This window comes from Tigriopus californicus, chromosome 11, assembly GCF_007210705.1.
Source record: "Tigriopus californicus strain San Diego chromosome 11, Tcal_SD_v2.1, whole genome shotgun sequence".
Classification (NCBI taxonomy): Eukaryota; Metazoa; Arthropoda; class Copepoda; order Harpacticoida; family Harpacticidae; genus Tigriopus; species Tigriopus californicus.
This window is the reverse complement of record NC_081450.1, coordinates 3,545,862-3,556,697: the sequence shown is the minus strand read 5'-3', so window position 1 is coordinate 3,556,697 and position 10,836 is coordinate 3,545,862. Positions and strand designations below refer to the sequence as shown.

The 10,836-nt window shown below is 40.6% G+C and overlaps 1 protein-coding gene across 1 annotated transcript; it reads left to right on the top strand.

Annotated features, from left to right (window-relative positions):
* Positions 1-7,129: 7,129 nt before the first annotated feature.
* Positions 7,130-10,291, top strand: LOC131890544 (uncharacterized). Its single transcript, XM_059239908.1, has 4 exons — positions 7,130-7,513; positions 8,950-9,088; positions 9,164-9,458; positions 9,518-10,291. Exons 1-4 carry the CDS (start codon positions 7,209-7,211, stop codon positions 9,919-9,921), a joined length of 1,143 nt encoding a protein of 380 aa, XP_059095891.1. The 5' UTR covers positions 7,130-7,208; the 3' UTR covers positions 9,922-10,291.
* The last annotated feature ends 545 nt before the right edge of the window (positions 10,292-10,836 follow it).

Here is a 10,836-nt window from a genome sequence, read left to right as displayed (position 1 = left end):
AGAGGGCGCTACTTCCGCTCAATGAAAAGGACTATAGGCGATCCGTCGTCCAACGTCAACCTTCTCTCTCTTGAAAGGTGGATGGCGACCAATTGCTATTGCTTACTATGGATGCATGAATTGCAAGACATTGTGAGATGCACCAATCAATAACTTACCTCTGTAGGTTTGATACATCAAAAACAGCGAGACATTCCAATTGATCAAGGAGGGTTGTGGCATCACAACTGAAGAAATGTCCCACACGAATATTGAACATGGGATCCAAGTTCTCAAGCAGGAGGGTCTTACGATCATTCACATCCAATGTATTGAAATNTTATTGACTTGTCAAACTTAAGAATTTCCCAATGCACTAAAATCTGTCTCACGGAACCTTATTCCGACGATTTATTTCTCGTACTTGTTTTGGGTCGCACATTTGCCTTTCCAAATTTTAGAGGTTTCGTGAGGCGTTCGACATCAGCGGGCAGTGCAAGTCCAGCAGTGTCCGCCAGATAACCACAGGCTAAAACCGCCTAGTTTCCTCGAAAAAAACGCCCATTCAAGACATTCACAGCCAAATTTGCTTTAAAAAATGCCAGATATCCTCTTAGTATTTTAGGGTACTTTAATGTACAATCAGATGCTTTTCTACTTGATTTGAATTTACTTGACTTACATTAACTAAATTTTATTTGCGTCATGCACAACTCAAAACTAGCCTTTGCCATGGACTATCATAACCAGATATTCGAGAATATGGAGTGTAAAATAGGAGAAATATTACCCAGCCATCAGGATGTTATCAATTAACTACTATGAAACATTGCCTCTCAAAAAGACGAACGAATCTTCATAGTTTCATTGATTCATTGCCCCGCTTCAAAAGCTTGGTATTACTGCCAGTCACTCCACTTATGCTGACGATACAAAGGAATGGCCAAGGTTCCACAAGCCTGGCAAAGGAACTAGAAAGAATCTATTCTTGGGTTACAGAGAATAATATGGCCTGAATGGAATGAAATTCCTCTCAATGACCTTCGGGGTCAACTCCTTTTGAATACCCCACTCGTAGATAATGAAGGTAAAGATATTGAGCAGGTCTCATCTATGAAAGATTTAGGTGCAAAGTCCTCCAAATTAATGGAAAGTTCCATGAGCATATCCAGTTGAAGGTGGGTAAAGCTTTTCAAATGTGTGGTTAGATATATCGCACGTTTAAGTCCAGAGATAGTATCACGATACTAACTCTGTACAAGTCTATTGTCCAGCCACATCTTGAATATGCTTCATCCATTTGGGCTCCATTGGCTTCAACAGGTTTGCAAAAGGTCGAACAAGTCCAAAGATGTTTCACTAGGAACATCACAGGAGTGAGAGAGCTCTCGTATTGGGCGAGACTAAAAAAGTTGGAACTGTACAGTGTTCAGAGAAGGATACTGTACTGTGAATTGTCAGCTGTAAAATATGTGTTTGTGAGCAGTCTCCAAATCTGGGAACGGTTTTCGCACTACCAGCACACCAAAGGCTTTCATCTCATCATCATTCAATAAGGTCCGAGAAAGACATGGCACAATAAGATCGAATTTGTATCACGGAGAACATGTCGAAATCAACTTTGCGTTTTCCAAGAAGAGTTTTCATTGTTGATTGACCAACTGTCGAGTTGTTGTTTCTTGTTAGCTGACCTTGGACATATACTTTGTTATTGAGGTGATCGAGAGTCTTAAGTGAACCAAAGAAGATCGTAAAGATTGAATTTGAAGCAATTACAAAACCCAATTGTCCAGATGACCAAGTAACACACTCGGACCGAAGGGACCAGTGGTACCGTTAGAACCGGGAAGCGAGTCAATGCTTCTCCACCATCGGCAACGAGAAAGGGCCCGAAGAATACCCGCAGAAAACGTGAGGGGGGGAACTAATCCTGACTGATGGTTTTGATATTGATGAGGACATGGTCCAACCCATGGAAGATCGCGGGTCGGAGGAGGAAGAAGAGCAAGATGAAGACTACATACTGCTAAGTGAGGATAGAGCAAGTGTCGATCCTGTTCTCGATCAATTCGGCGAGATTGAGAATGTTTTCAAGAAGAACTGAAAGATGAAAGAGGGCGAATTTCAGAAGGCATTTTACTTGGTGTTTCGTGCTATGTACGGAAAGCTCCGCGTGGAGAATTCTGTCCTTAAGGACGAAATTATACAACTTCATGAATGCATTAGGGTGTTTGAGAACGACAAATTCCACAATGATTGTGAGGAGGCTAAGCGAGGTGTTATTTATGATTTGGCACTTTTCTCCCATCCTGTCGGATGATCAAGAAGTGGACACGTCAGAATCCCTTCATCTGTACCTTTCTAAGGTTGCGAAATCGTCCGAGCTTGGGAATGAGGCTATCAACTCGGCTCGTAGGATTCCACCGTCGAGAATGGCCTTAAAGAAAGCTCCTGCTGTACGGCCAAGGCGGATGGGCCAACCCATGGAAGATCGCGGGTCGGAGGAGGAAGAAGAGCAAGACGAAGACTACATACTGCTAAGTGAGGATGGAGCAAGTGTCGATCCTGTTCTCGATCAATTCGGCGAGATTGAGAATGTTTTCAAAAAGAACTGAAAGATGAAAGAGGGCGAATTTCAGAAGGCATTTTCCTTGGTGTTTCGTGCTATGTACGGAAAGCTCCGCGTGGAGAATTCTGTCCTTAATGACGAAATTATACAACTTCATGAATGCATTAGCGTGTTTGAGAACGACAAATTCCACAATGATTGTGAGGAGGTAAGCGAGGTGTTATTTATGATTTGGCACTTTCCTCCCATCCTGTCGGATGATCAAGAAGTGGACACGTCAGAATCCCTTCATCTGTACCTTTCTAAGGTTGCGAAATCGTCCGAGCTTGGGAATGAGGCTATCAACTCGGCTCGTAGGATTCCACCGTCGAGAATGGCCTTAAAGAAAGCTCAAAATTCCAAGTCAGGGATAAATTTCAGGTCTTGAAAGGACTAAGAATGGCTGAATTGAAAGGGGAAAAATACTCCCAGGAATATCCTTTCCACCTGAAAGAGAAAGCGCTGCTTCTAGAAGGAGTTGCTTATGCCATACGACAACAGAAAAATGGAACTAATACACGGGTCTCGTGCTAAAGACCAGACCCAAAGGTGACAAAGATGTTAAGGAGCTTCCCCAAAGTCAACGGCCAATTCAATAAGGTTGTTATATCGGGCTAATCCTATTCTTTTTGCTTTCCTCTCTCTTTTTCCTATGATCCATAATATTTTACTCTGATTCAAACTTCATGTTACTTTGATTTTCTTTTTTAGTACTCAATGTATATAAATTGTTCCAAATTATCACCCAATTCTAAAAGTTACAATTCAGTGGGTATTGCCTCGTTTATCGTTCCCGGATTGTTGTGGGTCTTTTTTCAAATGAATTCGGTTGTGATGCAGATTTATATCATCGGGTGCAGAGATCTTAGGGGGACGATGGGTTTAGATGATTAATAGAGTGAACGGCAGCCATGCTAAGGAATTGATAAACGCATTATGCAATGTCGGAGCGCTCAGTCCCAAATTTGCTCAAGTGAAAGAGTCTATCGAGACCAATCACTTTCACATCTTCTGCATTCAAGAAATTTGGACATTGTCCCCAGTTGGGAATGATACCGTGAGTGAATTGCATCCCCTACTGTTTAAACAAAGAGAGAAAAGACGTGGAGGTGGCGTTGGTTGGTGGATTCATCAAAGTTGTGATTATGATGCAATCGGCTCTCCATTTATTGAGGGGGTGATCGTTACACAGGCTGTCCGAATTCAAGCAACAACAATGCTGAACGTGTATCGTCCTCCGGATGGATCTTTCCATGAATTTTTAGCCGAGCTAAAAAGGTGGTAGACTTATAGTGATGGCGACGTTTTGGTAACTGGAGATGTTAACGTCAATCATTTGTCGCGAAATAAGATTCGCTCTAAATTTGAGCAACTAATGCTAGGACATGGTTTAAATCAGTGTATAGACTTTGCAACGCAAATCTCTCCTCTATCTGCCTCCTTGATCGATGTTGCTTGCTCGATGATCCATGCATGTTCTATTGTAGCCATCCTACCCTAAAAAACATGGTTTGGATTGCGCTGATTGAAATGAGTATGCCCAGAGTTTGCAAAATCAAAGTACCACAAACTCACCTACTCATTAAACAAACTCCAGAGAGATTGGAAAAGGTCCGAATGGAACTAAGCCAGAATAATTGGTGGCGTTGATGGCAGGACGTTGAATAAAAAAACTCAAGATCTTACTGACAAGATAACTAAGTCTATTCAGCATCATTGCGTACCAAAAATAAAAGTGAATCGAAAGAGGACTAAACCATGGTTCTCCGAGGTTTTGCTTCCGTGGAGGATAAAAAAGGAAGTTCTAGAGGACTCAACATGAAGCCGATCAAGACAGATACTGTGTACTTCAACGAAGTCTAACCGTCGAAATAAGGAATGCGAAGGCGCCATGCGTTCGTGCCAGGGTCTTGAGAGCGGAAGACGGTCGAAAAAGATGGCAAATCTTACATGAAATCTTGGATCGGAGAATTTGCAACGATATCCCCATGAAAATGGTGTTCGATGAGGAACCGTGTGAGGGAGAGGCGAGGTCAGACGCTTTTAACAAGTACTTCAAACACAGAGGGTCAAACATTGACCCTCAAACAAAAGATGCACCTACAGATGAACGTGTTGGATCGATCAACTTCCAGAAAGCCTCGGAAGTTGAATTACTCACGGCAATAGAGATGCTTAAGAGCAAGACGAGTGTTGGACCAGATATGGTCGCAAACAAGATATTAAAATAAGTTAAGGATGAACTCTTCAGACCCGTCACTCTTTTTGTCAATGAGGCAATTGCCACCAGAATAACCCCACCGTATTGGAAGCTTGCAGGAGTGCTTCCACTATGTAAAGGAAAGGGATCAAAGAACAATCCTACGTCTTAATGTCCGATTTCCTTGCTACTGGTTTTGTCCCAAGTCTTCGAAAAGCTGTTACACTCACAACTTTATGCTCAATTTAGTGATCATCTTTCCAAATGGCAACATGGTTTTTAGAAGTCTCCACAACACTGAACAAGCAATATTAGCATTGGTCAGATAAATTTAAAGCGGGAAATCAAGAAAACTTTGTTCACATTTTTTTTGTGACTCGATCGCACATTGCTATTGCGGAAACTTTCGCAATGTGGTATGATGCGATCGTCAGTCACACTAATGGCAAGTTACTTGAAGAATCGAAAGCAAGCCGTGGAAATAAATGGATGTGCGACCAATGCTATTGAACTTTCGTGGAAGGGTGTTCCCCAAGGGAGTATCCTTGGCCCATTGCTTTTCATCATCTTTATTAACGACCTTCTAAAGCATTGTGTTGGAGAATGCATCATTTATGCCGACGACACCGCAATTATTGCCCATGAGAAAACTCCGGAGGACCTTCAAGACATCACGTGTCAATGAATGAGGGATGTTTTAATCTGGTTTGAAAGAAACAAGCTATTGTTCAATGCTGAAAAAAAACTTTGTCATGAGTTTCGGTTGTGCCAAACAATTGAATGTGCCCTTCAAAGGTCACTTCTGGAAGTTAAAGAGGCGAAATATCTGGGTGTCATTGTTGATTTTGGGTTGACCTTTGATGCCCACGTTCGTAGTGTCATGAAGAAAACGAATTCGGTGGGTGGTCTTCTAAAGGAGGCCAGGAATAGTATACCTCTTCCACCAAGGATTATGCCTGTTAAGGCCTAAGCCCTACCTGTCCTACTGTATGGATGTTCAGCGTGGATGCCACTTTTGACCAAGGGTAACTCACATCGTTTGCAAGTCTCTTTGAATAGAGTCCTTAAGATCATCTTCGATAAAAGAAAATGCACTCACTCCGCTCCTCTTTTGAAAAAAGCAAGGATTCTTCGTCTTGAAGCTTCTTTAAACATGAGCCAGCATCTGATGGTATCCAAGGCACTAGTGGGAGTTGGATCGGAATTAGTCCGAAATGAATTAAAAATGAGATCATGCATGCTTCACTAGATCCAACAATACGGTTGAATGTACTGTCAATCCCAGTGTGATTAATGCTGCATGTCAGATTTACAGTAAAATGAATGCACGAGGAGCATCTTCAAAATGCTAGTACCTGAAATCGTATGAAGACAAGTGCTCGGTGACAAATTGCAAGGTTTACCGTTTTAACTCAAATAATGCAATTCATTAAGTTACCATAAACCCATCGATCCCCTCCCCATCTCTGCACCCTGCACCCTGCCCCATTCCATATCTCTATTTACACCATTATTATTATCATCTGTTTCTTCTTATAGTCAGCTCTGTATTTTTTCCTTTTTTATTACCTCTTAGGTGGCCGTGCCATGTATCCTGTAAGTATTTTCGGCCCCCTGCAAAGACTGCAGTATTTAATGAAATTTTCCCTATAAGAATGAATGCCAACCAAAACTATACTTTGCCCTTGCGAAATTACTTACTTACTTACGTACGTCTTCAAAAGCATTCATGAGCTTTGTCCCAACCCAGGATTTAGGGTCAATTCTAGTGACCGTACTCAAAAAATCAAAGGACTCGCCCCAGCATTGATGTGTACGTATATCTTTCTAGTTGTTATCAAATGTTCAAAACAAAAGAAGGTGGATCCGAAAATGGCCACCGTAAGGTTTGATGGTGAGATAAGTACCGTACCTCTACTATTTAGGTTTTAGTTCAATCATCTTCAATTATTAGCCAAAGTAGGGCAATGACTGGAACTTGAATGATTGGCCAAATTTCAGAGGTACTATCAGTACGACCGTGACACGGCAAGCTAGGCTACATTTGGATTTCACATCACTATAAATCTATGAACAAGAGGCTGAAAAAGCACAACTGAAACATCATAAATCAAATTACCGGAGTTAGAATAAAACTGCTACAACTTTAATCTGACACAGAAAAAAAGAACTTAGTCTAGAATTTGATGGCTATGGGTAATCTATTCATTAAAAATATATTGTTCGTGAAGCATGAGTCAAAAATATTCGCTTATTATCATACTTGTAGCAAGCAATCAACACGTGAATGACTGGAGTGGTAGTTCATGAACCTGTAATTGTGGAATAATTTTCGTAATTAGCTATAGGACGCACTCACACACCACCTATTATTCAATTTCCCACTCATTTCTGCCTTTGGCATAACATTTATGTCACACCATGGAAGTTGTCATCAGAAGAGGTTGTCAGCTTTGCTTGATCTTATACTTTATATATCATCTGGCTCTGTCCATATCAAAATTGCGAAGTGGCGAACTTGGAACATTGATCACTCACGAACCCTCGAAAACCCACGAATTCCCTTCAATTACAGTGTGCCGTCATCCCATCTCGATCGATAACAACACAAGTGTTCCAACCATGGCTCAAGCTTACGAGCAATGGGAAAAGGATAGTTTGTTAATCCTGGACCGACTGTCAATTGGAAATATGCTGAAATGTCACGCAGCAATTGGATTAGAAACGTAAGATTATTTTCAGGCCGATGGGGGGGGATGAAATAGAACGTGGCCATTATTTCAAACTTGAAATCAGTTTCGTTTTCATAACAAAATAGGGCACTTATTTGCGGTGGTCAGAGCAGTTCTTTACCAGGTTCGAGTCTCCTTCCATCATTCAGAAGGAAAATAGTCCCATAGAAGATATATCATGTTAAGAAAGATGTTCCTGATTTTGATCACATCCTGAGAATCAGGCTGAAAACGGTGGTGAAAGTCTTATCAATTTTCTATGGTGCCCAGCCAAATTAAGCCATCCTTGGATAAAATTTGACAGTACTTGTTTATTGAGCGGTGATAGTAATGTGATTTCAAAGCTGCCTCAAAAATGACATTAATTTGGATTTTGTAAAACAACTCTTCCAATAATTGAAAATTAAGTCAGCTCACGTTTACGTTGGTGGCAAAGTTTGTCTTTGCTCGTCCCATAAATGATAAGACACAAAGCATTAAATCAGGGCGTTAGATTGTCGTTTGCCTTGCTTTCCTTCATTTTATAAGCGTAATAAAGTAGGACCTTTTCACATATTTCTTTTGGCAGGATTTTTTTTATTTCAAAATACTTCAACGCAATCAATGCTTTACAACACGAGAAAAACTTGTCTTGAAAGCCATTGTTATAAAAAGCTTTTCCGAGTATTTAGATACTTACCTAAAATCAAAAGCGGGAATTTGAATTTGAAGGCATGCAATCGGCTATAGATCTTACATACTTTCTTTGTCAAAAGTTTTGCTGAATCAGCCCAAAAACATATTTTTTCAATCTATATTTATTCTGTGCTGAAATACGAATGAAAATGATGTTTTTTTTTCTCTTGGCCAAAATGGAAAATTTGACCAAATAGTATGGAAAGAACTTTTAGACCAAGAGGGCTAACTTCATTCTACTCATACGAGTACGTATCTTAAAAGTTAACTTTTCTCCACAAATATCTTATCTTTTCTTTCCTCTGCATTTTGTAAGTTACTGTCTTGTTCTGAGAAGTTCACGGCGGAGCAAACCACTCGACAAGTTTTATCTACCTAGCTTTGTCACTCTGATTCACACCAGATTTTGTGGAAAATATAACAATGATAAAACTATTCTTACATTTTTTCAGGTTGGCTATGGGCTAGTTCACATTTTAAACTGCAACGGTACATTGTTGGTTTGCAGACTTCTTAACCGCTTCTGGAAATGTAATCCTCACACGTTTGACAAGAAAGGCTCATGGTCATGATTCTTACTTACTTTCATCCTCAGCAATGAATTACAATTGACGCCTCTGGTTGATCTTTAAGCAAATTTGAAAAATGATTAAATCTATCAAAGTGAAGACAGAAATTGAATATTGGGATCAGCCTATTTCAACCCCATTTTGAATTGAATAATTGAACACGAACCTCTACGTCTTAACCCTTAGAAACTATTTCGAAACCACCGCGGAAGAAAAGGATCAAATCGATTTCAAAGTGGATCGAACTTTTATAGTTTATCGGAAAGGCGACTTGTTACCATGTGAAACACTATCCATTCGTCAAAACGTAACCATTTCCAATGTGGTAGGTCTACTCGTTGGACCCCATTATCCCCATTATTGACTAATTAGTAATTACCCTGGATGCCATGGTGCTTAGATCATTCTGGGTTACACACCATTGGATGAGGGTCTCGGCAGTGTCTTCCATATTCACGAAAAGGATCAAATCATCACTGTTGGCGATGGGTTCCTCGGAGGTGACGCTTTCTATGGAACCAACTTCAAGGCCAACTTTGAATCCACCATTGACATCAAGGAACAGGTCTTCAACGCCAAACCTCGCGATGGAGCCTCTTGTGACGAGCAGAATCGAATGAAAATGAGCAAATGTATTAATGAATACATCTCACGAAGCATGACCTGTCAGCTCCCTTGGACTAAGAGGAAGCAAGGTTAGAAAAGAGTCGCATTTTTTCAAGCTCAAACCGGCTAATATCCTGGATTGGTTTAGGTTCTAAACGGCTCTGTGACAAGTCAACTGATTGGGATGACTTCCGATTCGTTATGGACAGTTTATCGGAAAATGTCACTCTTAACGAAGTGGCTGTGCAAACTGGTTGCCTTCCGAATTGTCGATACAAAAAGTATGACATTGAGGTGGTGGAAAGAAATGCCCAACGCATAATTTGGTCACCCTCCAATCTGACCCACACCTTTTTGTTTCAAATGAAGCAAGCTATGGTGGAAGTTCACGAGGAGAAATATTTCTACGATACCAACAGCTTTGTTGGTGATGTGGGTGGTTTTCTAGGCCTTCTACTGGGACTGAGTGTCATGGACTTGGTGGATTCAACCCTCTCCTTAGTTTACAAAATGACTTCCAAAGTAAAAACCAGGGCTAAAGCTTGGTTATAGAAGCAAGGTGTTGTCGTTGCTTGTTTTCAAAGGGCTGGGCTCAACCTTGTCGTCCGTTGGTAGGTTTGTTTTTGGTCGTCTTTAGTCTTCAGTCCACTAAGCAACTCTGAGACATGATGGTTGTAAAATTTGGATGTCAGACGATTCTGCTTTTCGTTTTTGTCTATCAAATAATAAAATCGTTGAATAAACTGCAACACGGGGAATTGGGCACTTCTATCGTCGAGCAATCCATTTCCTCCCACCAGTTGCCAACTATTGCGCTATGCCGAATGCCAACCCTCCGTAAAGTACGAAGAATCCACGAGATTTCTATGGAAAAGGCATATCAAGAAATGGGAATAGAGGATCGTCGGACCATCAATAGACTAAGCATTGGCAATGCCGGGAGTTTGCAGGATTTTGAGGCACTGAAGAGGTAACAGTATTTCAAACGGTTTTTATTCAAAAAGCAAAGGGAGTCACAATGAAGCAGCTTTTTGAATTTTGTTTAAATGTTCTTGAGCATCAATTTTTCATGAAATAAACCATTGCATGATACCTTCCCAGCCCAAGCTCTTCAGTGCTTTTTGGGTTGTAACACTTATCATGCACCCTGTAATAGAGCCAGCCTTAAAATCACAATAAAGTTGTAAACATTATGATTGCCATTACCAATGCTTAAAATTAAAAGAATACGACAATGAGGTCAAAGCACTATTACGGTTGAATCAAGAACCTTCCATTCCGTTCCAAAACAATGAATTTTCAAATGTGTCCCAGATCCAAACCGAACACGTTTAAATTTATACTTGTGGTTCTACGATTTAGGTACGGCTTTAGTTACCCTTCAGGTATTTTAAACGATTCAAGCACCACTGCTCAGGCCACTTTTTATGGTTTCTATCGAAAAATGAATAATTTGAAACCCCTGTT